Below are 27,527 nucleotides of genomic sequence, written 5' to 3'. Positions count from 1 at the left end.
TCTGTTTGTATTTAATTATCAAATTGCAAAGTATTTACACCAACATTAAAGTTTCAAAGCATCTCCACCCCTGCCACCCACAACGCCGGACATTTTCAGGTTTTTCCCAAAGTTTCATCAGTATTCAAAGAAAAAAAGAAAAGCTAAATATTTTACTTAGACACTGGGAAAGGTAGGTGGGGATAGAGGGGGGCTGGGGAAAGAGAAACATCCACGTGTTCTCTGCATAGCTGTTTGGAGATTTTACAAAACACTGTTTAAAAAAAAATTCTGACAGCAGAAGAGAATACCTTGCACGGCGTTATTCGTCCCCCTGAATCAATGCCAGAGAGCATCATTAGGTAGGAGAGGTTCCCCCTCGGGCTTACTGGCTTAAAAAGCAAGTCGTCAACCACCAAGGGTGACGGAGGAGAGTCTCTTCGTCCATGCAGCTCCGCGTGACGCCAGCTGCAAGGGGTAGCACGGAGGCGCCGGGGGGCACCGCCGCTGCCCGGGGTCTCCTCCGGGGTCATGTCACTACCTTCTGCCCTGAAAAGTCGACACGCTTTCCCTTCATCAAAGCTTGCCAAAAGTCAGGAGAAAACAGAAAAACCCAGGTCTTCCTCAAGTTACTGGTGAGTTACCGCTCTGCCACTTGTCACAAAAAACCTGATGGAGCCAGGACTGAAGCAAGCGTTTTACCATCGTTGCAGTCCCCCTTTGCTCTTAAAAGACACTGTACATGCTAAAGGAAGTGAAGGGCTAAACATTAATATGTGCATTTGCCTTTGCTCTCTCCCAGCTTTCAGGTCAAATCTGGCTTTTGCACATTTCCAACTTACAATTTTAAGGGATTTCTCCTGGGATGGGGATCGCATGTAACTTATGCAGAGTTATGGCACAGGACAGCCCTCGCAGCGTCCTCCTTTTTGGAAAAGGAAGGGATTTCTCTGCATGGTGGCGGCGTGACTGTCCAAGAGGTGCAAAAACTAAAGGACCCCAAACATTACAAGGTTTGAAGAGTCCCTGCAAAACCACAGGAATCCAGGCACAGCAAACGTGCTGGGGAGGAAGAAAAGGGCTTTAAGTCCTCAAATCATTTAGAAATTCATTACAACAGTTGCTGCTATCCAAGCCAACAACAGCAGGATCATGCTGTACTGACCAAGAAGAGCCCATCTGAGCTGATTTTGAAGGTGTTGCTAATTGAAAAGGATCCACAAACCGACCCACTGACCGAGGACTTACTCAATAAATAAGACATGGGGCTGCACCGACGGCTTCGGCTGCTCCCGCGGGCAGGAGGGGCGCGACGGGAGGAGCCGAGCTGCCGTCCGCGGGGCTGGCGGCAAAGCTGGTGGTGAGGGCACGAGGCTGCCGCCCGCAGCGCGCTCCTCCTCGGGGCAGCAGCGGTTTCTCCTTGGCAGCACAGCATCCCCCGCCTGGCTTTAAATAGGTGCCAAGATGCTCGTGCTGCACCAGGGAGCGAGTGAGAGGTGGGTTGGCTCTGCGGGCTGCAGTGATGCTACAGGGCTGAAGCCCCCATCTCACAAATGACGGGGACAAGGGAAAAATACAGAGAACAAGAGGTGCACGAAGCTACGGGGCCAAGGCCCAAGGTCCTTCTGCACAAGGAGGCCAGGCTGCTGTGATACCAAAGAGAGACATTTAGTCCTGATGGATGCTACAAAATGCTGCTGAGCTCTTGGAAGAAGCACCTGGACTGAGGGCAACACACACGCAGGCACACACCCACGCGCATGCCTTGGACAGCAGTCCTGTCCCTCGGGGGGTTTGGCACAGAGGATCTCAGGACTAAGGGCAGGGACATGGGAGCGGTGACAGTAACCGAAGCCCAGCAAGCCAGCACGGCAAAGGACTCTGGCTAGGTACAACTGCGAACACACACGTTAACGTTACCATTGGAAGGAGGGAAGCACATGCAACTAGGTCAACTTCTGGGAGAGCACTCAGGCCACTCGAGGGCTATGTACAAATCCCCGACGCAGCTCGGGAACACTCCTTCCGTGGAGAGGAATGGGCTGCTCTGCAGCGCTGGCCAGCCGCGACCACCTCGCCGGCAGCCCTAGGGCTTCGCTGCTGTGGGGGGGTTCAGCCTGTGGGGGATGGACCTTTGGGAGCAGGTGGGAAGATGATGAGCCTGCGACTGTCTCCTAGGCGGCACACTGCTTCCCGGGAACGCTCCTCCAGCAGCAGAGCTGTCGGCATGGCGCTCGCTTTGCCCCGTGGCACTGTGAGTGAGGGCAGGCTGCTAAAAAACATACTGGCAGCCAGAAACATCAACCGAAGCCCAACGCTCCCCCCAAAGCACTCCCACGCCCCCAGGGATCTGGTCACCGCATCCACGTGCAGGACAACGGAAGTGAGGCGGGATGGGGAAACCACACTAGCTAGAACTTAAATCTGAAGCCAGCAGAGCAGCAGCGCTCTCGCAGGAGGAGTGCTGCGGCAGGCTTGACCGACTCTGTGCACCCACAGCTTGCAAACCGGCCCGGGTGCTCCCACCAGAGGTCTGTCCTCCAAGGATGCTGCATCCCCAACCTCGTGGTGGCCTGGGGACCTACGTGGGGACAGTCTGGAGTGACTCTACAGCCTTGTTTCTCTAGCAGTGAAAAACCTTGCAGCAAAGTGAGAGGGATGGAGAGAGTGGCTTGGCGTTGTTCTCGCGTGCTTTGTGGGGTATCGGCTGGAAGACCAGGAGCATTTCATGGAAGAAAACCCACCCAAAGCAGTAGGGCTGGGCAGTGAGGCAAGGGAAGGGACTCTCGTGGCATCTTCCATGGTGGTGTTCCCAGAAGTAGCTCCCTAGGTGACACAGATCCCCTTTGCTGAAGGACAGACACAGTTGGAAGACTCAAACTGCCCCCTGGCAACCCCACAACATAGCTGAAGTCACCAGAGTCACAAGCAGTGACATTTAAGCAGTGACACAGTGATTTAAAACTCCCAACACAGGCACTAACGTAGCTCAGCCACAGAGTCCTGCCCAAGGTATGGACAGAGCTTGAAGCCAGAGCGATGCAGGACAGCCAGCGTCCTGGCTCCCACCCCACGTCTGCAGCAACACCACAGCGAGGATGGAAGAGGTGGCCATCACCGGGCCCGGATGCACCAAAATGTAATGTCCACCCTCCGGAAGAGTATCCGAGTCAGAAACAGCAACGGCTGCTGCCTCCCACAAAGTGAAATGTCTCTGCGAGCCCTTTGGGGACAACCGGCATGGGGCATGGAGAGGGACTGAGGGGCAGGTGAAGTGGGGCAGGGAGACTTGTGCTGATGCAGAAGGGGGTGCAGAAGGCAAGGACCGTGTGTCCGAGGCAGAAGGTGGTGTCCTGCAGCACTGACGCCCGACTCAGAAAGCCAGCTGCCGCAAGCGCCGCGGAGCTACTGGGGGAAAATGTCTTGCAAAGGCCGAAGGCTCTCTGGGGACGACGCCCCGTGAGCCCGCTTCTTCGCTCACCATCTGGAGTGATGTCTCCGGCCCAGCCGGTGCACAGTGCCTTCAGACTCCTCTTGCCAGCAGAACAGCGATGCTTCGTTAAACAGGGACCAGAAGTCTTAATTAGCCACAGGAGAATCCAGCACCTCCACTGTCCATGCCTGGAAGCAATGCCCTGTCCTGCCCCTGGTGCTGCTCCTCAAAACCCTCCTTGGGTGCGAGGACAGTAGACCTCCACGAGCCATGTGCCCCACGCGCACTGTGAGGCCTAGGGGGTCTCTGGTGCCAGGAGGAGCTCCAGGTCTATAGGTTTTCGCCGGGCTGGTACTGGGGCTCTGTCGATGTGAAGTAGTCCTCGAGGAAGGCCTGCAGGTACTCGAAGGTGGGCCGCTCCTCTGGGTCCTTCCTCCAGCACTGGCACATGAGGTCGTGCAGTGACTCAGGGCACTCCGGCGGGCAAGGCATCCGGTAGCCCCGCTCCACCTGGTCGAGCACCTCCCGGTTGACCATCCCTGCCGGTCGAGAGGAGACAGCACCAAGTGAGAGTGGACCACATCCCTCAGCAGCACCTCTACCAGAGGGGAGCACAAGGGCATGTTGCTGGGGCAGTGAGCTGCAAGGCTTATGGACAGCCCCCAAGGCTCACCTTGCAGGGAGAGAAAGGGGACCCACCAGCCCCGCACTGCTTGTCCTTGCTAGCAGACATCTCATCACCTCACTGAGGGTGTGGAGCAGGACAGGGAAGGTGGCTGCGATGCTGCAGTCCCAGTGATTACAGCACTTCTCCACAATTCCATCCCTTCACCCCAGCAGCAGCCTCCTCAGGCCGGGCAGGACAACTGCTCCTGGCCCACTGACATCTTCCAACTCTTAAAATTACCTGTCCATCAACTTCTTTACTGTGAGGATAATAGAGCACTGGAACAGGTTGCCCAGAAATGTTTTGGAGTCTCCATCCTTGGAGATACTAAAAAGCTGCCTGGATAGGGTCCTGGGCAACGTGCTCTAGGTGACCCTGCTTGAGCAGGGCAATAGGACTAGATGATCTGCAGAGATCCCTTCCAACCTCAGCACTCCTGTGATTCTGTGGTTGGCATGGTGCTGAAACCTGACTTTCCTACGCCATGTGCTGCTTGCCACCTGCTGTCCCGAGGCCCACACAGCATGGTCTGACCTAGGGATGGGGCAGCACAGGGAGTTTGCCCTCTGAAACTGCCCTCTCTGCCCAAACAGCAGGAGACACATCCCATAAATTCGTTCTTTTACTAAGACGATTATGGGAGGCAACGTAACACCACAGGGAGTGCTGCTTGGAGGGCAGCGGAGTGAGGACATTGCTAAGGTGACAATAATTTCTGCTGTTAAGTGCCCGCTCTCACCTGGGTACGGCACTCTGCCCTTGGTGGTTAGCTCAGTCAAGAGGATGCCAAAGGACCAGACATCCGACTTGATGGTGAACCTGCCATACAAAGCTGCTTCGGGGGCCGTCCACTTGATGGGGAACTTTGCACCTGAACGGATAGATACCATGAGGGACAGCTCCTGGCAAACAGCAGGGCCCGAGCCCATTGTAAGCAGCTCTGGGAACACATGGTGGCCTCACTTCAGCAGCGAGCCAATGCGTACCTTGCCGGGCAGTGTACTCGTTGTCCTCGATGAGGCGCGCCAAGCCAAAGTCAGCCACTTTGCACACCAGGTTCTCACCCACAAGGATGTTGGCCGCGCGGAGATCGCGGTGCACGTAGTTCATCCTCTCCACATAAGCCATGCCGGATGCGATCTGCAGCCATGCAGAGCAGAGCATGAGAAGCAGCTATGGGACCTGGCACATCTGAGCACCCCGATGCTTGCTGGGTGACATCAGGGTCTCAGGGAGCTGCCAGCACCCAGGAGGAAGGAACCCTGCAGGGGAACAGCTCTGTAGCTGGGCCAGACCCAGCTGACAGGACCTGGGAGCAGCCACTTGCTCGAGAACAGCCATGCATGCGCAGGCCCATGGCGATGGCTGCGCCAGCTGGCTGGGGATGCCCTGTGGTGACAGGAACCTTCCTTCCCCCAGGCACTGTGCAAAATGCTGGTCCCAGACTGGGGCCTATCTGGAGCCGCCAGTGTAGGGTTGCACCAGCAGGACCCACTCATGTGGCAACCACAGCCAAAGCTGCTGGAGAAGAGGGGTTAGCACAGGCTCCTCGTATGGCTTTCCCAAGTGGGATTTCATTTCCCTCCCAACAAGCTGCGCCAGGCTCCCAACCACCCTGCAACCTGACAGCAGCTGAACCCATGTGATGGGCACAACAGCCTGGAGAACACTGCCTGAACAGGATGCCAAAGGACTCAGAGACCCAGGGAAGCCCAAACCCACCTGAGCCGCCATGTCCACGAGCTGGGGCAGCCGCAGGTACTTGCCCATCTCTCCCTTCAGGAAGTCCAGGAGGCTCCCTGTGAGAAAGACAGCAGTGAGTGCCCTTTGGAGGAGCACAGTCAGCTCGGCCACATGGATGCTCCTGGTTCAGGAGCTTGGTGGATCAGCTCTGCCCAGGCAGCTCCTGCTCTCTGGAGGTGCTCACCTTTGCTCATGTATTCAGTGACAATGTAAATGGGCTCCTCTGAAACCACTGCGTAGAGCTGAACAAGCTTCTCATGGCGGAGCTTCTTCATGACCTGGGCCTCCTGCAGGAATGCCTCCGGAGACATAGTGCCAGGTTTCAGTGTCTTTATGGCCACTCTGGTGGTGCCGTTCCAAGTCCCTGAAGCACAAGATTGAGGCTGCTCAGGGAATGCCTCCGTTTGTGGAGCATGGGGCTGTGTCCCTGCTCCCCCCAACACCGGAGGTTTAAGCCATCTGGAGAAGGTCGGGGAGAGAAGACATTGTGCTAATTCTGGGCCACTCCACATCCTTGCAAACCCCCTGTTCAGGAAGCTCCTAAGCAGAGGAAACACCCCCTGCAACCACCTCCTTCTTCACCCCGAGTCCCTGAGCCAATGGGCGAAGACACCACCCAGACTCACTACCGGCCAAGCTTCACAAGATCTCACTGGGAGGATCTTGTTTGGGCTGGAGAGATCGCAGCCCGTTCTGCAGAGGACGGCAAAAGCAGCCGCTCTGGTCATGTCCACCCCGCCTTGGCTCCGCGTGGCTTCCCGGGGCGAGGGCCGATGCCCACGGGCCCGGCACGTACGGGGCGGCAGCAGTCCTTACCCATCCACACTTCTCCAAAGCAGCCTTGCCCCAGCTTCACCTCGAGCCGCAGAGACTCCCGGGGGATCTCCCACGCGTCCTTGGCCAGGCCTTGGGTCTGGGGCTTGGAGGTGGGGCAGACGTTGGTGAGGCGGTGACACAAGCCATCGGCGTGCTCTAGGGCACGAGGGCAGAATTCCAGCGTGACACTTGGGCGTTCAGACACACGACAGCTTTACCCCACGTCTTCCCAGGCAAACGCCTCGGGGACTTGTATCCCAATCCCTTCCCCTCTTCCCTAAAACCCAAGCAGCCCCTCGCCTGGGTCTCCTCCTCTGCTGGCCGGGGGCCCCCCAGCTCGGCGCTCGCTTCTTGACGGCCGCTTTCCTTGTGCTGACGGCAGCCCCCACCCGCACCCCGCACCCCGCGCGCCCGCTCAGGCAGCGGCTCTGGGCGGCCGGCGGCTCCTCTGACCGTGTTCCCCAACCCCGAGTACTGCAGGGGCTCTCGTTCTCCTCGAGGGAGGAGGACAAGGACGAAGGGAGGGTGCAGAGTTATTGCTCCGGCCTGAGGACATCCTGTCTCCTCGGGCTGGAAACCGGCTTCTCTGCTGGCCGCAGCAGCGCCGCTGAGGCCAACGCCACCCCCTCTCCACGCAGCCAGCCCCGACGCGTCCCGCGGCTCCTTCTCCTGGGCCGGCATCTCATCCCGGCTCCCTACCGAGCCGGCGATGCTGCACCCGCGCTCACGAGGGAAACGCTGGGTAGGGATGGGGGCTCTCCGCTGAAAACGACAGCGCCGGACGCCCAAGAGGGGTCCGCCTCCGGCCCCGCCGCCGCAGCGGGTGGGAGAGCCGTGACGGGGCCAGGGCCGGGGCGGCCTCCCGCAGCCGGGCTCAGTCACCACCTTCGCCCCTCCTGCCTCCGCCTCGCCGCCCTCCCCGCTTGCCGCAGCCACTTCCAGCTCCCGCTCGGCTTCGCCCAGCGCCAGGGCCGCCGGCGCGGGGCGCGCGCAGCATGGGCCGCCCTGCGGTACCCACTGGAGTAATAGGCCACCAGCTGCTGCAGGCTGCTGAACTGGGTGCGCGAGGTGATGTAGAAACCGCCGCTGTCCAGCTTGCGGATCTTGTAGTGCTTCACGTTGAGCCCCTTGGCGTTGTCGAAGTCGGAGACGGAGAGGCAGTAGGCGCCTGCGGGCGAGAGCGAGCGGCGGCTCGGGGCCGATCGGGCAGCCGGGCTGGCGAGGCCGCGGCGCGGGGAGCCGCTGCCCGCCGGGAACCCGGGAACCCGGGCCGGTCCCCCGCTGCTCCCTTTGCGCGCAGGCGGCTGCCTAACACCCGCCTCCGGGTTTTTACCTCCAGGTTTTAACACGGCTGCGCGCTCCCCGCCAGCCGCGATCGGAGCCTCTGCGGGGCGCGAGCCGGAGCGCGCGCGCGCGTGCACGGCACGGGGCGGCCCCCACCCGCCGGCCCGCTCCAGAGCCCGGGCGCGGATTTTCGCCTCCGCTGAAGCAAATGGTTTTCACTGGAATAAGGTAAGTAGTGCCGAATTCAGAGCACCAAAATAGAACAGCACATCACGGAGCTTCTCCCAAAGGTGCGTTTGGAGTCAAAGCTAAACTGTGTTTCCAGGTAAGAAACAGCATCTTCAGACTTTCAAAAATCACAACGCACACTTTCAGGAGATACAAAATTAATACAAAGACTCGTTAGATGTGAAGAAGGACCTAAAAATTCATCCTTTGCCCCGGTGATGTGCCCGGGAAGCACATTTTCAAGATCCTGCACTTATAAAGGAGCTAGGAATAAACAACAACAAGAAAAACCAGATATTGGGGGAAGTGGAGGGGAAGGACGAGCCTCCTCCGTCCCAGCCCTCCCGGAGCCGGCAGCTCGCAAACCGACGCCGGAAGCCCCACGCGGGCCGCAGGAGCCCGGGAGAGGCGGCGCTGGCACGGGGACCCGCTCCGCAGCTCCGCGGCGCCGGCCGGGCTCCGTGGGGCGACGCCGCTAGCGCGCCTCTCCTCCGTCCCGCACGCGGCTGGCAACGGAGCCGGCGCGAGCGGGGACGCTGCCGTTCCCGCTCCCCAGGGCCTCAGAGGCACGCGGGCATTTCGGCAGATAAGCCGTCGGGGCCAAAACGGGTAAAAGACAGGACTTTCCCCGGACAAGGGGACGCCTCCTCCCTTCTGGATGCTGGGAGGAGGAGGGGGAGGAAAGACATCATCTTGAAAAACAAAAACGAGCCACAGCGCAGCCCGCAGCGCTGTGCAGGGAGCGAACCTCGGACACGCAAGCCCAAAGGCAGAGACGGGGCGAGCGCGGGATCCAAGCGGGGAAAGCACCAGGCTCCCCCCTCGCGACGAGCCCAGAGCTCCGGCTCGAGGGCGAGAGCCGGCCGGATCCCGCGGCGGCCGGCGCCGACCCAGAGCCGCCGGCTCGGCTCGGCGCTGCCGCCGTCCTGCGAGCCCCCGTTGCTAATGGTTACCCGGCTATTCCCGGCGCAGTGACCCACTTTCCGAAGGAAGGCGGAGGGGGAGGCAGGGGCGAGCGCGTGGCGGGCGGCACCGAGCCCGGGGGGCGCCGGCAGCCCCAGCGCCGCCCCCGGCGCCCGCCGGCCCGGCTCACCTTTCGTGGTCTCGCTTTCCCGCACCAGGAAGGTCCCGCGGGGGTTTTCGGGGTTGAGCAGCAGCCGCTCGGACTCCCGCCGAGTGATCTTTCCAAAATACCACCTGCAAGAGCAAGTGAGCGGCTCGCACCCCACGGTGCCCGAGCCCCGGCGCCCCGCGCCCGCGTTTCGGGGAGCGGAGGACGCGACGGACGGCGCGGGGCGGGGGGGGACACGCGCTGCTGCAGCCCTGCCGCGGGACGGGCACGGTCCTGGGAGACCTAACTGGCCCCCAGGGCTCCCGTAAGGACGGAGGCGTTTGCCGGAGCACTCGCTGGCCCCCTCATTTGCAAACGCGGCGCCCGCGCTTTCCTTACGCGGCGTTACGTGGCTGTTTGCAAAAACAGAAACGGGGCCGAGCGCAGGGGCTCCGCCGGGGCCCCCCGTCCGCTAACGTCTTGCTGTGCCTCAAAGAAAGGCAGGAAACGTTTAACGGGATCGCAGACTCAAACTGGGGGGGGGGGAGCCCCAAGGGAAGCAGAGGCGCCCGCGGGGGCCGGCGCCCGGAGCGGCGCGGCCGGGCAGCGAAGCGCTCGGCGGGGCTCTCCGCTGCGCGCTTGCGTTAACGGCCTGAAAGGCGGCAGTTACTCTTCAGCCTGGATGGAGTCCGAGGGCGCGACGTAGTTACTGGGGATGTAGCCAGTCTGGCCGGTGGTGAGGGAGTGAGCCAGCCACCAGTCGCCTTCCCTGGAAGAGAACCAGAGGAGACAGGGTGAGCCCCCCGTGTCCCCTCCCCGGGCCGCCCCCGCACTGGGGAGCCCCTTGCTTGGGGAGGCAAAAAAAAAAAAAAAAACGGGTAAACGGAGGGGGAGAAAAACAAACCAAATAGCAAATTGCAGCACAACCACAGAAGCAGTTTCAAAAAGCATCAGGAAAAACAAAACGGCAAAATTCACTAAATGCAGGCGACGTGAAAGCACCAAAAAGGGGAAAACAAAGGAGCAAAGGAGAGGAGGGGGGAAGCAGCCAAGCGGCGCTCGGGCCCCAGGCGGCTTCTCCCGCGGCTGCCCGGCCCGAGCCGATGCCGCCTCGGCCGCGCCGGTCCCGGGGCGCCTCTGAAGTGGGTCAGGAGCAGGAAAGGCCGGGAAGCAAGAGCCAAAGGACCCTGGGATGAGCTTCCCCTTCCCAGCAGCGGGAAGCTCCGCACACAATATGGACAGTCTTGTCCATCAAAGACAGAAATCACATAATAATAATAAAAGCTTCTTTTCTTCTTTTTTTGCACACATCTAATTTATTCTGACCACTAGGGAGACAAGACTACAGGAAAACTGCAGGTTCCCGAGACAAGCACTGCAAGATCTGCCAGACGGTTCAACTTTTTGGGGCAACCTTTCCAAGGAGGTTGGAAACCCTTAGGAAACCTTAGGAGCAAAAAAAGGGGTAACCATCTCCCCGCCCGCTAAGAGACGGGCTCCCAGCCCAGGCCCCGCCGGTGCCCGAAGCCCGGAGCCCAGGGGAACTCAGGCGGGTCCGTGCCCCCCGTGCCGCTGCGAACCCCGACCTCGCTGCAGGCGCCCCGCTTCGGGGACTCGCTCACCGCCGCCCGCGCCGCCACCTTCGAAACCAGCGTGTGCCACTCACCGGGCCCAGCTAAAAGCAGCCGGGCTTCCGAGCGGCCCCGAGAGGCCAGACGCAGCCGCCGGGCCGCCTGCGGCGCTACCGACGGCCGGGGGCACGAGCGCCGGCAGGTATTCGAGCTATTCGGGTGCTAAAGCAACAAGCGCTGCATCGCCGAGGAGCTGCGGGGAGCTGGGCGCCGCGGGGAGCTGGGCGCCGCGGGGAGCGGAGCCCCGGCCGCGCCGCGCACCGCCCCGGCTCCTGCCGAGCTCCTGCGGACGCCGGCTCGAGCCCCGGGCTGCTCCCGGGCGGGCAGACGTGTTGGCAGGGTGTCGGTCTGAAGAGCAGTGCGGCGTCTGCCGGAGGGACGCCCACGGCTGCCCCGACGGGGCTCCTGCCCCGGTCGCCTTCACTGGGCCGGCCGCGAAGGGGGCACGAGAGCGGTGCAGCCTCCTTTCCCACAGCTCTGGAGAAAACATCTGCTTGAGAAATGCCCAGATCTCAACTTGTGGCTTTATTCCAGCTTGGGCTGAAAGGCTGCAATCTGGGAATTCTGCAAAAACAAACTATTCCAGAAATGCCTCAGTGGGACAGGAAAAGGGAAAATAAAATCAAAACATAGCATGTCAACAATTCCCTGTATGATCTTACCCCAAACACCCCATCACATCCCTGCTGACTACCAGCTGGCTGAGAGAAAACCTTCTCCTGCTGGAAACGGTACCACGAGAGCCTTTCCCTCGCTGCCGTGAACGGATCCGACTGTTCAGGGAAGCAGAGTGTCTCCAAAGATGGCACAGGACACCGGAGCAGGGGCCGAGCGACATGGTGACCACGTGCTGGGATAACTCGAGTTTGTGGCTGGCTCTTCCTCTGCTTGTCTCAAGCTAAGCCCCTGGGTCTGCTGCGGCCAAGACCGGCCTGAGCAGATTTCCCAAGCCCTGTCTCCTCTCGCCCTCCAAAAACACAGCCCCCTTGCAGCAGACAAATCCTCTAGTCACCTTGGAAAAATGCCGTCCTGCAGCTGAGCCAGCCAGCGGCAGCACCCCACAGCTTCGACGTTGCAGCGTGGGGACAGGTTTCCGGCTGCAGAGGCTGCAGGTGAAGCTCAGGCCCTCAAGCCTCAAAGGAGGACGGGGGCTGGTCTGTGGCCGAGCTTGGTTCACGATGAAGCACAGAGCTGCTCAGTGCAGACAACCACTCTGGCTGGGACCTGTTCATCAGCCTCATCAAAAGGTGATCCCAAGCAGTGTCTGATCTTGGGCTCCCACTCCACGAAAGACTTAAATGCAGTGTTGTCCAAAAGAGCTTCTTGAAAGCCCTGCCAGCCTCCTGGGCTCCAGCGATGACTCCTCTCTCAAAGCCCAGAGGCAGAAGACATGACATGCCTGCCTTCACCAGCTCCAGAACTTCGCAGTCCTTCCTCCAAAGACTGAGGAGTGGAGTGCCAGGTGCGTGACTTCTCTGGAGGTCTGCAGTTATCTTCCTTCAGTTCATATGGCTCCTTCCCCTCCAATTTCATTTGGACTGGACCAAGTCCAACATTTCAAGAACAGTGCTAAAAGGCCTGAACTCTGCAATTCTAGAGATCAGTCTGGATTCACTCAAAACTAGGGATGGATTAGCGCATGTAACAGAGCATGTAACTCAGCCAGACAAGTTTCACAAGAGCATTACACGACTCCCAGCCCACCACCAAAGGGCATGCAGATACCATCAAGCAACACCCTCTGGCCACCATGTTTTTCTAACAAACCTTTTCAGAGGGAAAACAGTATCTCCAGTGTTTGAGCTCACTGCACTCGGAGCATGTGGCTCAAGCACAAGCAAAAATGCTGGACAAGGTGGGCAGCTCTTCCAAGACTGGAGCACCTGCACACCAGAGCAGGCAGCTGGGGGGCTGAAAGCATTCAACACAAAGAGATGTCTTCTCCTCCGCTAGCACCGTGCAAAGGAGTTTACCAAAGTCTGTCTCCCTCTGGAAGTCTCACCAACATATTTGCACTAGACAGTAGAAGGATCAGTAGCTAAACACTGCACCTCCAATTTCTTACGTTCTGCATTTCCAGCCCAGTCCTTTTGTTCACCAAGATACTGCAAAACATGTACCACACCGACCCTCCTCTCTAACCAAGCCTTTGAAAAACCACAGCGGGACAGGGACAGGGAAGGGAAGAGGAAGCAAAAAAAAAAAAAAAAAAAAAGAAATTAAAAAAAAAAGAAAAGGATGTAGGTTCTTTAATGGATAAAGAAAAAACCCCGAGCTATCAGCACAATCCAGAATCCCTGACAGGCAGAGCTCACTCTGTAGAAGCACAAATCAGAAAAAAAAAGCTTGAGGCTAGTAAATCAATGAGGGTGTGAAATCAAGGGTCACTGAACACCCCAAATTAAGGCTTTTCTCGCACCATTGAAGTCCTTCACCCTGCACATCCCAGGCTTCATGGATTGAATGCATCACCATTAATATACAGCGTTGGAACAAGGGAAACAAGGATCAAGTAGAAAAAGCATGTGCGCAACACTGCTCGATCTCTGCAGGAGGAATATTACCTCTGGGACATTCCCTGACGTTTCCACTTTTTGACTTTGCAATGTTATTTTTGGTTCCCAGGTTTTAAGGAAGCAGCAGAGGGGCTGCTAAACCAGAAAGCTGTCCCCGCGGCGCGCTCCTCGCCACGCAACCAGGCTGCCGGCTCTGCAGACTGCACGCATGCACATTCCCACCACAGAGCACGCGTGGTTTCAAGGGCACATTTAGGACTTTTCCAGCTCATCACACTGCCCTGGCAATGGATGTACTGTTATGACTGCGATGGAGAGGAAATAACCAGGAGCCACAACCCTGAGGACGTGTCTGAGTTCCCCTGAGTGACTCATACACTTCATTGCTTGGATGAGAACAGAGAACAGGCAAAAAAGACCAGGAGGGAGCAGTAGGCTAAGAGAAATAGGACTGCTGAGGGTTGCAGACACAGACTAAGCAAGGGGGCCAAGTTCAGACCTCCTCGGTGCAAACAGCTCTGGACAGAGCTGTTTCCCAGCACAGGAAGAGTCTCCACGCTCCGTCCTGCTCACCCAGGGAGGAGAGACCCAGGGGACCATAAAATGATTGGGTGACCTCTCCTCCCAGCCCTGCTCCACCCAACCTTGCCCCAACACAGGCGCAGACAAACTTTTACCACCCAAGATCCATTAACAATAACGCTAGTAATTGGCAATACACACCTGACATCCACTTTTCTCCTAAACGACAGCATGGTGCACAGGAGAGAAAAATGTCAAGAGAGAAGCTTAGATCAGAGACACTGTGTAAGCACAGAAGCAGCAGAAAAGCAAAGCTGAGGAGGTGTCTCCAGGCAAACAAGAGGGAGCTGAGCACTGACGGGGACAGGCGGGATCAGGACCCCACGTGGGTGGACACAGACAAGCGCCAGGGAAGCTGCTGCCACCAGGACGAGAAAGTGCCTCGAGAGTCACGTGGCACTGGGTGTCGAAGCAGCGGTACCCGCTGGCAGGGGCCAGGAGGACGCAGCAATATGAGCAGCCCGAGCACCTGAACAACCCGAACAAGTCACAGCTTCTGGGGCACCCCAGCTTGGCGCATTAGCACCAACCCTAAGGGGAAATGCTATTTGTATTGAGGCTCTTTGAAGCTTTCCTCTCCATTTCACTTCTGAGCTTTCCCCCTGCTACTCTGTGTCCCACCCTGGAGCTGGGGACACACTTGCTGCTGGTCCACAGCCCTCATCATCTGAGCACTGCCCTGGCCTCATACCAGCAGAGAGCAGCTCCAATACCAGAAAAGGCTCCTGTGTCGAGGGAGGGCATGGCGTGTTGGTCATCAAAGCTCTGGGGCTCAGTGACTCCTTTGATTGCCTCTAAATGCAGCAGGGGTAGGACAGCCAGCAAGGCTCCCTGAGATGGGGGCCTTGGGTGGCATGGGTTCCCGAGAGAGGGGAAGTCACCAGCTCACCCACGCCAGTGCAGGCCCTCTCACAGGGACACTTACGTGTTGTTGACAATTTGGAGACGTTCTCCTTTCTTGAAGGACAAGTCTGTTTCCGTCCGGGACTCGTAATCGTAGAGGGCCACGAAGGTGGTGACTCCACCTGCAATAGATACAAACTCAAGACGACCACATTCCCCATGGCGTGGTGCTTTCCTGCAGCCATGCCAAGAAGGCAGACGAGGGTCATGGGCAGCCCTCACTTGGGGTCCTCCTCTCCCACCATCCTCAACCAGCAGATAGGACCCAAATCTGCTCTTTTATCAAGTGCCCTCTCTAGCTCCAAGGCAGAGTTCTTCAAAAGGAGGAGGTCACACCATGACAAACCAGATCCTTGCAAGCCTAACCGCTAATCCCTGAAGCACCCCTCTGCTCTTGGAGAGCCCCAACGCCACACTGACCCGCCAGAGCCCCGGAGCGCTGCGGCGACGTGACGGTGTCGGAGGTGTTGAAGCCCCCAAAGAGCTTGGACTCCGCAGCCATGGTCCCGAAGGTGCGGCTGGGCGTGCGATGGGCGTCGGGAGCGGTGGTCTTGCTGGGTGTCTGGGAGGCCGGATAGCCCCCATGGTGGGCGTTCTCCGTGGGCTCCAGGCTGCGCCGCCGCTGGCTGGCGTCTTTGGGCTTGCTCTTGCTGCTCCCCATGGTGCCGGGCTAAAAGAGAGCAGCACACACATGCAAAAGGCTTTTTTTTTCTTTTTTTTTTTTAAAAAAAAAAAAACAACCTGCTTCCTAAGGCTTGTGCAACAGACGCCTGCCCGCTAGGGAACAAAACAAAACCGCGGCAGTCTTTTCAAGCATCAGCTGCCAGAAAGTCTGGATGTCCTGCCCTTGCCCTGGGATAACATCGCCACTTGGTTAAATTGAGGCCACCTCCCGCGTCTCCGTGCTAGCCAGCGAAGCGCTCGCTAGAAGCGGAACGGAGGCGAGGCGCTCGGCGCGGCAGGTACCAGCAGCAAGCACGCGTCGAGCAGCGCAACGGCGCGAATCGCGTCGGCGCCGGGCCCTCCCCAGGGCCAAGGCAGGCACGTAGCAGCTGCGGAGCTGGCGCCCGCATCCGGTGCGCCGCAGCGCCTCTCGTACGGGACCCGGGCAGAGGGAAGAAACACCGGGACCGGGATAACAGCCCAGGCACCCCCCCACCCGCGGGACGGCAGGGCCGCCGCGGGGGCCGCGCAGAGCCCTTCCCGTGCGCCCCCCGCAGCCCCCGAGCCCGCAGGGTTTGCAGCGGGGCTGCAGCGGCAGCGGAGCGGCCGGGGGCTGCAAGCACCGTGCGGGTCCCACGGGCGCTGCCTGCCGTCGCAGCCTTACACCCCACGGCTCCTGCTGGGGCACTCGGGCACGGGCAGGAGGAGGAAGACCCAGGCCAGAGTTCACAAGTTCGGATTACTCCGGGAGCAGAAATTGAGGCTATCTGGAGCTGCCCCATTCTCTCCTTTCTCAGGGAGGGCGTTTAAATGCCGAGGATGTTCCTGGGAAGTCCAAAACGTGCGGCAGACGAAGCTCTCAGAAACGGCGAGCATGAGAAAAGTTGCAATCCTGAACAGTTTAAGGCAGCCAGCAGCTAAAGACCAAGGGATCTCTGCTTTATATATAGTCATGCCTTCCTTTCCACTCAAGATCATGCTCTATAAATACCTTCAAGGTAACGATATAAATGAAGGAAGGGAATTATTCACAGTCTCCAAAGATGGCAGGATACACAGCAGTGTCCTGAAGCTATGGAAAGAAATATTTAGGCTGGATCACGCACGGCAGGATGAAAAAGGGAGGGGGAGAAAAACAGGGCAAACATCTTCAGTACAAGAGGACAAGGGGGCAAAGAGCAGAGGCGGCAGCAGACGCCTCCAGGGCACGCTCGGAGACCTGACTTCCGACCGGAGCTCCGGCCGACCCGAAGAGCAGCTCCAGAGGCACAGGGCGGCTTCAGCTTGGACGGGGAGGGCTTCACCGGGCCGGAGCCGCCGGGCTTCTCCTGCCCGGGGGCGTCGGCTCTGCAGGGCACCAGCTCTGCTTTCTCCATCCCGCCCCTCTTCCCGTGGGCTTCGCTTGAAGACAGTCTTGTCTTCCGAAAGACCCAACTTTCACCTACCGGTTTGCAGCTCCCAAACTGCAAAGAACGGGAGTATCCCCCGGCCCCCTTCTGCACGCGTTTCCTCCATTTGCCGCGCATGGCTCACAGCGCCTGGAGCTGCGCCGGCTGCCTCCGACCCCGCCGACGGCTTGGCAGCGGGAATAAGCTCTTGGGCTGTGGGGCAGCGGCGGTGGGCAGTGCTCTGCTGCTGAGCGGGGCGCTCGGGCCAGTCTCCCCCCGGCACACGCCCACGGCGAGGAGGGAGCGATGCCCTCGTCTCCCGCGGCAAGGGGGACGGGGCCCACGGGCGTCGAGCGCCTGGGAGCCAAGCGGGGACGAGAACGGGGAGCAACAGCCTTGGGCTTGCAAACCGCCACCTGCGGCGGCCCCGAGGGGAAGGGGGGGTCTGCCCCGAAAATAACCGCGCTTCCAAAATCCCGGCGCAGAAGGCGCTAAAGCTGAATTTGGGGGAAAAGCAGGTACTGGGAAACAGCGAGAAAAAGCCCCTCGCCCGTAACACGAGAGCCCATCTCCCCTTCCTCGCGTCCTTCAGCCGCGCCGCTCGCTCACCTCGGCGCCGGTGCCCGCCAGCAGCTCCCGGCCCGCGGCCCCCGCGCCGGCGCCGGAGCGGGCGAGCGCGGCGCCCGGCGCGCCTGGGCGGCCCCGCGGCTCGTGACTGCCCACGCGACCGTGAGCAACGCGCGCCAGCCGCCGCTCAGAGTTTCCCCCGGCAGCGGCACTTCCCCAAGCAGGAAAAGACCTTCCTGCTCCGCGGGGGCACGGAGGCCCTGGCCGGGGGGGAGCCCGGGGCCCCGGCCCAAGGAGGAGCAGCCGGCCGGGTGCGGAGCAGCTCCCCCCCTTCCTCCTCGTCCTCCTCCTCCTCGTCCTCCTCGCCAGGCAGCCGTCGGGGCCGGGCCCCCAGCCCGGGGCGGCCGGCTCGTCCCCGCCTCGCGCTGACCTCTCGTGTGTGAAGAGGGGACGATTCTCTGCTCCACTTCATCGAAGCCGCCCGGGGAGGGCGAGGAGGCAGCCGGAGCGGCCCGGAGCGAGGGGCGGCGAGAGCTGCGAGCACGGCGCGGCTGCCCGGCAGCGCCCCGGCCCGCCCGGGCCTTGGCTGTCGATGCTTCCTGGTCGCTTCCCAGTCGCTCCAGCCCCACCGCCGCCCCGGAGTTTCCAGCCCCACGGCTCCGTGCCGGGACGAGTCACGGTGACGCGCTGCCACCCGCGGGGACGCGGGCCGTCTGCTCCGTCCCCAGCAGCGAGCACAGGCGCTTTACCGCACCCGGGCTGCTTGGAGCAATCCCCTCGTGCTGCTGGTGCGGCAGAGAAAGCGCCCAGCGAGCGCGTGAGCTCCCGCCGGAGCGACCCCCTGCAGCACCCCGGCGGGGTCTCATCGCGCAGGACGGCCGGAGCCAGGGCTTCCCGGCCCGCCCGGGGGCGAAACGCGCCCCAGAGCGGCGCGGGCAGCACCTCGGCTGCTCCCAGAGGCAGGTGCCCTCGCAGGGACCGGCCCCGGTGCTCCGACTGCGCTGCGCCGCGGCGCGCGTTTATCTCGATACCCTCCCCCCCCGCTAATAAGTTTTGTCCCTATTTTTAGCGCGTTTGATTAGGATAATAAGCAGCAGCTGATTGACAGCTCTCGAAGACGTGAATGGTTTGTAATTCACACTTGACTAATATTCGCCGGCAGTAATTGCACAGCGGGACGGAAGGTGGGGGAAGCCGCAGTCCCAGCCCGCGCCCGCAGCACACACAAATCGGGCTGCGGCGCGGCGCCCGCGGACGTGAGCTGCGCCGCTGCGGCTCCTCTCCCCGGGCCAGAGGGAGAGGCACCCGCAGGGCTTCCCGCCGGGCTTCGCCCCGAGCGTTACGCCGGCAGGAGCAGGCAGACGTCGATCAGCCTGAGGATCGAACCGCGCAGGGGGAAGCCCCGCTCGGCGGCGCGGCGTCCTCCCCGAACTCCCCGCGGGTGCGCGCCGCACCGCTGCCGAGGCCGCGGGCGCGTTTAGGGCAAAACGGGACTGAAATGAAAAACCACCGAAGAAACCCAAGATACGCCTCCGCGCGAGGCCGGCCGCGCGGCGGAAGTCTGCGAGGGGAAAGACGTGGCGCCGACGGGGAAGGGGAACTCCAGCAAACCCTCCGGCAGCTTCCAGGTTCAGTTTGCAACGCTAACGCCAGCCTCACGCTCCCAGCGCTCCGCGCTTGCTGCCGAACCGGCAGCTGCCCGGCAAAGCCGGCAGGCGCCCGGCACGCGCCCGGCACCATCCTGCCGGAGGGAGCCGCGGCCCCCGCACGCCTCCCGCAGCTGTGGCAACGGTCGGGGCCGTCGCCGCTGCAGGACGAAACCCTCTTCCAAGAGCCCGACGCCATCCGCTCCCGCGTGCACGGGACAACACGCGGCACCGCAGCCACCGGAGCGAAAGCGCGCAGCTTTTGCAGCAGAGCTGCAATCCCAGCCTGCGCATTGCCACCGCGCCTTCGGCTCTTCGGGCCCCGCCGCCCGCGCCGGGCAGCGGCAGCGCCCGGACGAGCCCCGCGGGGGGGTGCCAGGGCTCACCGGAGCACCCGGCCCCCACCGCAGAGCCGTCCCCTCGCTCCCCGCCGCAGGAGCCGGGCAGAGCCGTGGGGCCGGGCATCCCGACGGGCTCGGGGACGGCGGAAACGAAGCGCTGCTGGGCGGGAGAACGGCACCGAGCCCGGGAATGCCACGCAGCGTCCCCCGGCACCGCCGTTTCCTCCCGGCGCTCGCCCCGGACCGTGGCGCCTCGCCGCAGCGCCCTCCCCGAAACCCCCTCCCGCCCCGGGAAGGGAGCGGGGAGCACCCGGCACGGCCGCCCGCTCGCTCCCGGGGCAGGCGGGAGCCGAGGGGATGCCATCGGCCTACCAGGAGGAAAACGGGCGAGCCGGGCAGCCCTGTTCCCACCCCGCCGCCGGCAGAGACGCCCTCCGAAAAGCAGCCGCTTCCCTCGGCCGTGCCTGCGCGCAGACCCATCTCCCCTGGATAGGCTGTTTTCCCCGGCTCGGCTCGTTCAAGGATGCGACGGGAGCTGTAAAAGCCACGCGCGATAGCAGGTCTGGCGGCAGCCAGGGAAGCGATCTTATCTCCCCCCCCCCGAAGACACTAACAAAAGACACTGATTGGGAGCAGACAAAACACAGAAACGCCGCGTCTCCTCTCGTCGGCCTTCTGCGAGCCGGAGGCAGCGACCTCGGGGAACGCCGCGGCTCTCCGGGGCCAGGAAGCAGCAGAGGAGCCCCGGGCAGGGAGAAACCTCCGGCAAAACAGCCTCGCTCCCGGGGCCGCTCGCGACCCCGAGGGCCCCCGCGCCCGCCAGGAAAGGCCGTGCCGCCCAGCAGAACCTGCTAGGGGCACCGGCACCTCCACCTCCACCTCCACCAGGGTTTCAGTCCTCCCGAGCAAAGACCCCCCCAGCGCCGCCACCGGGGTCCGGCGCGGCGGTTCCCGCGGGGAGCGGGGCGCTCGCCTCCCGAGCCGGCCGCGGCCGCGCGCCCTCCCTCCCTCCCACCGCTCCTGCCAGCTCCCGTTAAATTTAACGCTGTCTTAATTAAAGCTCCGTAGCCGAAGCGGGCAGAGGCCGGCGGGTCACGGGAGGGGAAAGGATAATTCAATTAGCAGCTGAAATTTGCTTCCCCTCCCCGAGCGGGGGCGAGGAGCCCGCGCCGGGAGCGGCCCCACGTGCCTCGGGAAGGACGCGTCGAAACACGACTGAAAAGGAGCAGACCTGCAGGAGGAGAAAAGCCCGCGCTGCCCCTGGCCAGAGGCACGCGGCACGGCTGGACAGGGCACCGGGGCGGGTGGCAGCCGGCGCCTGGCCTTGGAGGACGCGCTCGAGCTGCAGGAGGAGACGCAGCTTGGCCGAGGGCTCCTGCAGACCCCGGCCGTGCAGGGGCTGCCACGCGTTTGCCCCCCTCCCGCCACCAGCTCTCCCGCTTCTTCCGAACTAGCCCCGTTCCCACGGGCAGAAAGGTCCCCGGGAAGCAGCGGGTCGGGGCGGCGCGGATTTCTGTTCCCCGTTTCTGCAACGCCTCCTCGGGCGCCGGCTCCAGCAGGGCAGCGGGCAGCCGAGCTCGCTTCTGCTTTCCGGCAGCGCAGAGTGGCCCCGGGCCCGGCGCCGGCGCGAGGGGCGCGAGGGGCGTGCTGGGCGCGCGGCGCCGACGTGACTCACGGCAGCTGCCCTGCGCCGGCGGAGCGTGGCCGGCCGGCTGCTCCCGCCGCGGCCCCGCCGGTGACGCACCGGGCGGCAGCTTCGCACCCGCCCGACTCGGGCGCCCCGGGCGAGGATCCCGGCTCAGCTGCGCGTTAAATCCCTCGGGGCAGGGGAAGGAAGGGGTGAGGGACACGTAAGAAACGGCAGAGCTCCGGATACGAGCAAGTTGCAACCATCCCTGGCCGCGCTGGCGTCACCGCTAAAACATTTCCACCTTCAGAAAAACCAGCCCATCCAGTCCAGCAGGGCGAGGAGCTGCCCGGGGCTCCGCGACGCCCCCCGCGACGGCGGCCCGCGGCCCCCCTGCAGCCCCCGGAGCGACACCTCCCCGGGCCAAAGCATCGTCTCCCGAGACCCAGGCCGCGGAGAGCTGCTCTCAGAAGCGAGGGCGCAGGGAGGGCACGCGCACTCCCACCCGCTCTCGGCGCGCGGCGAGGGCTGGTCGGGGCCGGGACCCCGCTGCCGGCACGGGCGGCTCCGGCGGCAGCCTCCGGCTCTCCGGCGCCCAGGGCCGGGCAAGGCGCCGGGCCGAGCAGCGGGATGCCGGCGAGCTCGCCGTCTCCCTGCCCGCCCGCGTCCCTCCAGCGCTCTGCCCGTCACCGAAAGCGGTTCAGGAGCCGCAGAGGAAGCCGAGCGGGGGCAAACCGAGCGGCCGGGCCGGCGCCGCAGCCCGGCCGAGCCGTGCTCGGCTCCCCGGAGCCGGCCCGGCCAGGGCGCTCGCAGCTCCGCTCGGAGACACCAGGGAGGCAAGCCGGCGGCGAGGCGCCGCTGGAGGCAGCGCTAGCTCCCAGAGCAGACGAAACGCAGAGAAAACCGCTGAGGCGGTGTCTCTTCCTCCCGCCGCAGCCGCGCTCCCGCCGGTGGGCAAAGCCCCCCTCCGCCGCCGCCGGGACGGGGGGCAGCAGCGGGGCTCCGGCGCCAGCTCCCGTGGGGCGCGAGGGCTCGGCAGGAGCCGTCGCGTGCGTGCACGTGTGCGGGCGCGCACACGCGCGTGCGGCAGCCCAAGCTCCCCCCGCAGCAACGCCTTCCGCGCCGGCCCCCGGCGTGCCCGCGGCGCTGAGCCCATTCGGGCTCTCCCGTCCCGTCCCTTCCCACCCCTCGGGGTGGTCCCCTCACCTCCGTCCACCGCCGGCCCACGGCTCCGGCCCCAGCACGTCCCGAAAGCTCTTTCGGCAGAGGTTACCGAGAGCGCGTTTCCGCCCTGAGGTTTTCTCCACCAGCAACTCGGGCCGGGTCTCCGTCTCCCCCCCGGGCGCCGGGCGGCTGCTGCCCGCGGAGGGAGAAGCCAAGCGCCCGAGCGACGGGCCGGGCAGGGAGGCCGCCCCGCCGCCCCGCGGGCAGGCTGTCAGCGCCCTGCCCCAGTGAGAGCTTTGCCCACGGGGAGCGCACGGCGCTGGTCGGCCCAGCCGGCAAACGGTGCAACCGGATCAGCACTGACAGAGCAGAGAAGCGTCCCAATCACAGCCGCCGAGGCAGCCTCCCTTCCGCGGAAGGGGCAGCGTGCCGGTGAGCTTTCATCCTTTTCCTGGGGTTTCACGCACATTTTTCAGCAGCCAAGCCCACGACCGCCAAGCGCCTCTGCCCTCCCCAGCCCCCTGGGGAAGCAGCGCGGGCCCTTCAGCGCCACGGACACGAGAGCCGAACGAGGAGCCCTGCCGAACGGGTGGAAACAGCCACGCAGGGTGGAAGCTATTTTTGCAGCGTGCAGTCAGGTTTTCCTCTGGCTGCGGCTAACGCGGCCAGCTCCCTGCCAGCAAAAAAAAAAAAAAAAAAAAAAGAGGAAAAAAAAAAAAAGAAAGAAAAATTTACAGTTGCACAAGTGACACCATAACAGGTCATAGCAGGGCCAGGGCTGGGAAACTCAGAGCCGGCGCGGCACGAGACTGCACTGCCAAGCCACGGGGTGCTGGGCGGCCACAGGGACGGCTCCGGGCACAATATATACATGGGGCAACGTCACCGCAGGGTGCAATTCGCAGTGTTGTGGCTCCTCATCCGCCTCCCCTAGATGCAAACTCTCCACCCCAGAAGGGCCCCCAGACAAGCTCCGGGACCACGCGTACGAGGCTGCGGGTACCTCAGCTGCTTAGCCCGTCCCCCCGGGAAACCACGCCAGCCTGGACGCAGACGGGGTGCCCCTTGCCTGGGGCTCCTCCTCCCCGCGTCCCCCCCGGCAGCGCTCCTGCTCCCGGTGCGCGCTGCCCTTCCCAGGGGCTGCCTCGCTCCTCCTGAACACGGCGCTGTCTGTACCGGGGTCTTTTGGGGGTCCTTGCTGACGCCCCAAGCACGGAGCAGCAGAGATGCACCCCGGGGTGACACAGCTCAGCCAGAGCCCGGGAGCCGGCACTGCCACCCGGAGCGGCCGCTCGCGGCCCGGCCCCGGAGCCGCCCCTTCCCCGAGCGGAGCTTCCCCGGGCCGCAGCTCTGCTCCAAGACACGACCCCCCCTCCGGCGTCCCCCAGGATACGGGGCACGCTCTGGGAACCCGGAGCCGGCAGGCAGAGCCGCCTCGGCAGCCCCCCGGCACGTCCCGCACACGCTTCCCGGCTCCGCGCGGCCCTGCCTTCCTGGCGGGAGGCGCAGCACGGCGAGGATACACGTAGCCTCCAGGGAAATCAGTGCAAGGTGCAGACTTACATGATTTGACTGTGGGCCAGGACTCGGGACCTGTTTGTGCCTGTTCCAGGGCTTTAATTTCAAACCGCGCTCTGAGCAGAGGCATGTGCAGAGCAGCACCGGCTCCCCCTGCACGCAGCCCTCTTGCGCCCGCGGGTGCCTGGGCCAGCACGGAGCCAGGCCGAGGGCCAGGGCCCGGGCACGCTCGAACATCGGCTCACGCCAGCGCCGACGGAGCCACGCTCACTCGGTTACTTACTCTCTTCTCCTATGCGGACTGCGCAGCAGACTATCTCATGGCTCGCGGCCAGCTCAAAATATCAAAGACCAAAGTCATTACTTTTTTTTTTTCTCTCCCTTTCCCTGCAGCTTGCTTTAAAATAGCACTACAACACATTCCACGTTTTCGCTCGTAGCCGGAGACTTCGGCAAAACGCGAGCCCAGAGGGAATCGCTCTCGGCGACCCGCAGAGAACAGGGCTCCGCTAGCACGGGAACACTGACAAGCCGAGCCCGAGTCACACGCAGAGCATTACACGGAGGGCCGCTTCCACGCAAACAGATTTAAGCTGGTTCCAGGGCATCGACTCAAGGGACGGCTCGCGCGCAGCGCGGGGCGGCCGGCGGAGCGGGGCGCGGGCGCGCCGTCCCGGCCCCGCCGCGCCGGACGAAGCTCCAGCCGGCTCCGGGACGAGGCGCTGAGGAAGTGAGGTCATGTGGGAAATTGGTCCGAGAGATAAAGAAACAAGTTAGAAACCAAGCTGCAAAATAGACAGTACAGGAAACAATAAAGCTTCAGATAGGCTTTCAAATTTCCCCTGGCGATGCCAAAAACACAGTGCTTTAGAGAGCATCACTTTTTTTTTTTTTTTTTTTTTTTTTAATTTTAAAAACATTCTGTAAGGAAACACAGACTAAAAGATTACGGAGCCAAAGTTGTTTGCTTCAGCCCAGGGCTTTTTTCTCCCAACACACATTTGCTGGTTGCTAAAACGAGACGTTGTGGGCCAAGTCCTGCAAGTCTCCTTAGATAAGGGCCGAGTGACTTCAAGGGGCAGACTTAATCCCGTTATCAGCGGTATCTCCCACCAGATCGGGGCCCAGGGATGGGGCCGTCTGGCCCAGCCCACGCCACCACCACCCACCGCAGGAGCGGGAGTGGCTGGTGCCACCTCGGTGCCACTCGGCAGCTTCCCCTCCTGGCACCGCCCAACCTGCAAACGACCCTCAGAGGCATCGGCCAGGCTGAGCAAACCCCCTCGGGAAGGAGCCAGGCCTGGAAGCACAAACGCACGCGAACGCAAGGGCCACGAGGAGCCGGGGATGGCACGGGAGATCTGCAGGGAAAGGCAGCACCTCCCCAGCGCGGCCAGTGCAGCAGGAAGGACCGAGGCGGTTTCAGATGCACGGGAGCCCCCCGGTCCCGTCCGGCCCCTCCTCGCCCTGGTGCACCCAGGGAACAGATGCTCATTCCCCCACAGTGCACACAGGGGTGCACAGAGAACCAACTCAAAAAAATCCCCACCAAAACAAACAACAACAACAAAAAAAAAAAACACCGGGAGGGGGGGAGGGCAGAGTGCATCCCTACCTCGCTCCAGCCCCCACGTGACTGCCGATGTCCCCCCCACGGCACAACGGCAGCGAAGGAGCTTCTCCTCCTCCCAGCAGAGCCGCCACGCACGCTGGTCACTGCAAACTGCAGCTCTTCCCTTCCACCTTCCACAGCCCAGCTCTCCAGCTCAGCACTTGGATGCTCCTTTTCCCTCCCCATGGTACCCAGATGATTTTCCATCACTCTGGGACAAAATCGTTACGGGGCAGAGACATCGCTAGAGCATCTCCATCACACAGGGAGCACTGCAAGGCCACTAACGATCCAGACAGGGAACATCGGACTTCTCTGAGCTACTGAGCCAGCCCATAAATAACCCAGGCTCCCAAATCATCACGCTGCCTCCCAGCAAGGCTGCTGACCGTGGGGTGACAGGAGGAAGCTGCTCTTGTACTGCCGGGTCAAAACCGGTGACGGGACAGCGGCCTCGGGACGGCAGGCGAAGGTGCCCTCCTCTGAAAAAGTGAGCGTTAACCAGCTCGGACGGCAGAGGCAGCTCCCCTGCAGGGAGCACGCAAGCCTCGTCTCAGCGATCCCAAACAGCCAGGGACATTTCATGGGCCAGATCCTGAGCCGGCAAAACTGATGTCAAACAAGCGGCTCGAGCAGAGGCCCACCGAGGAGCAGCCTCTGGGACCAGCAGCTCTGCTCCAACCCCGGCACGAACAGCACGGCACGGGATTGCTGAAGTCCCCAACACCCTGCGCATCCCCGCTGCACCTCTGGCACCGGGAGACGCGCGGGCAGAGCCGCCTGCGGTCCTTACGCCGACCTGGGAGAGCGCGGCCAGCCTGGGGCCAAGACCGCCGCACATCCCGCGCGGGGGGCTTGGGCACTCAGGGTCGCTGCGGCTGAGACGGACGGCTGGCCCAGTGTCGGACGCTGTGCCCTGGGAGAGTTTGCCCGAGCCAATACTTGTGCCCGGGCGCCAGTCGCTGCTGGCTGCGGGCATCTCATCAGACGAGAGCAGAGCTGCGCAAAACACTTCAGCTTCCTGCCTGCTCTACGCCTTCTCCTCTGGGGAGCACCGGGGAAAAATAAAATAGCAGCAGCCCAGCAACAGCCACCGCGAAAGCCCTAAAGCCCGCAGACTCCTTACTGCAGCGGAGGGAGGGGGCCAGCGCGGGACCGACGGCCCCGGCGGAGCAGCAGGGCTGAGCGCGGGTGCACCGGGGCGGAGGGGACGAGGCCGCACAACGGCAGGGCGGGAGGGGGGGGGCGCGGGGCGGCGAAACGCGCCCAGAAACGCGGCAGAGACCTGCTCGTTTGCAGCCGAGGTTCGCAGGAGGCTGCACGAAACTTCTCCGCGAGACCACCCGGTCCCGGAGGCGGGCACGCCGCGGCGAGCGCCCGGGCACGCCGCGTCCTCCTCCCGGCGCCCCGCAGCCGCGGGAGCAGCTCCCGCCGCGGCGGGCCGAGGCCGGGCGCGGAGCCCGCCGGCCGCCGGGGCGCCGCGGGGACGGCGCGGCGCGGCGCTGCGGCGCGGCCGCTCGCAGACACGCGCGGGGCGTCGCGCCCGGCTGCGGCCGCCGGGCTGGGCAAAGCCTTCGAGCGGGCGACCCGGGGCCCTGCAGCCTCCCACGGGGCCGAGGGCCGGCAGCCCTGGGGGGCCGGACACGACCCCCAGCATCACCGGCGAACGGACCTTGCGGGGGAGCGGGGCAGGAGGCAGCAAAGCTGGGGGGCAATGAATATTTCATGTCCTGGCCTACATACCGCCGGCTCTCCCCGCCCCGCGCTCCCGGGGGGCCCCCGCGGCCCCCGCCGCAACAAAGGGCGGCTCATGCCGCCCCCCTCCCCCGGAGCCGCCGCCGCCGCCGCCCCCCGGAGCCGCCCGGAGCCGCCGCCGCCGCCCGGCCCGGCCCGGCCCGACCCGCCGCCGCCCCCCGGAGCCGCCCGGACCCAGAGGCGCCCGCCGGCCCCACAGCCGCCCCGCCGGACCTGCACAGACCCCGAGCCGCCGCCGCCGCCGCCGCCGCGCATCCCGGCCAGAGCCCGAGCCGCCCCGCCGGGGCGCGGGCGCCTCCGCGCAGCCCCGCGGCTGGGGCGCTGGCACCCGCCGCCGCCCGCTCACCTCCGCGTGTGCGCGGCGCCGCTTTGTCTCCGCGCCGGGGGCGCGGCCGCCGCCGCAGCCCCGCGCC

General features: G+C 63.2%; 1 protein-coding gene across 1 annotated transcript; it reads right to left on the bottom strand.

Annotated features, from left to right (window-relative positions):
• On the bottom strand, positions 1-27,527 carry SRC (SRC proto-oncogene, non-receptor tyrosine kinase). Its single transcript, XM_062589160.1, has 12 exons — positions 27,461-27,527; positions 15,254-15,503; positions 14,856-14,955; positions 9,872-9,970; positions 9,244-9,347; positions 7,657-7,806; positions 6,639-6,794; positions 6,007-6,186; positions 5,802-5,878; positions 5,066-5,219; positions 4,819-4,950; positions 1-3,951 (listed from the first exon to the last, which is right to left on the bottom strand). Exons 2-12 carry the CDS (start codon positions 15,492-15,494, stop codon positions 3,743-3,745), a joined length of 1,602 nt encoding a protein of 533 aa, XP_062445144.1. The 5' UTR covers positions 15,495-15,503; positions 27,461-27,527; the 3' UTR covers positions 1-3,742.

The sequence above is a fragment of the Rhea pennata genome, chromosome 16 (genome assembly GCF_028389875.1).
Source record: "Rhea pennata isolate bPtePen1 chromosome 16, bPtePen1.pri, whole genome shotgun sequence".
Classification (NCBI taxonomy): domain Eukaryota; kingdom Metazoa; phylum Chordata; class Aves; order Rheiformes; family Rheidae; genus Rhea; species Rhea pennata.
This window is presented reverse-complemented; position numbering and strand designations above follow the sequence as displayed.

What these genes read in the sequence shown, in the direction of transcription:
- SRC (XM_062589160.1), bottom strand. Translation starts at nt 15,494, where the DNA reads ATGGGGAGCAGCAAGAGCAAGCCCAAAGACGCCAGCCAGCGGCGGCGC. An exon ending in GACTCCATCCAGGCTGAAGA is followed by an intron (nt 9,348 to 9,871) that starts GTAACTGCCGCC and finishes TTGCTCTTGCAG; the next exon opens with GTGGTATTTTGGAAAGATCA. An exon ending in CTTTGGAGAAGTGTGGATGG is followed by an intron (nt 6,187 to 6,638) that starts GTAAGGACTGCT and finishes CTTGTGCTTCAG; the next exon opens with GGACTTGGAACGGCACCACC.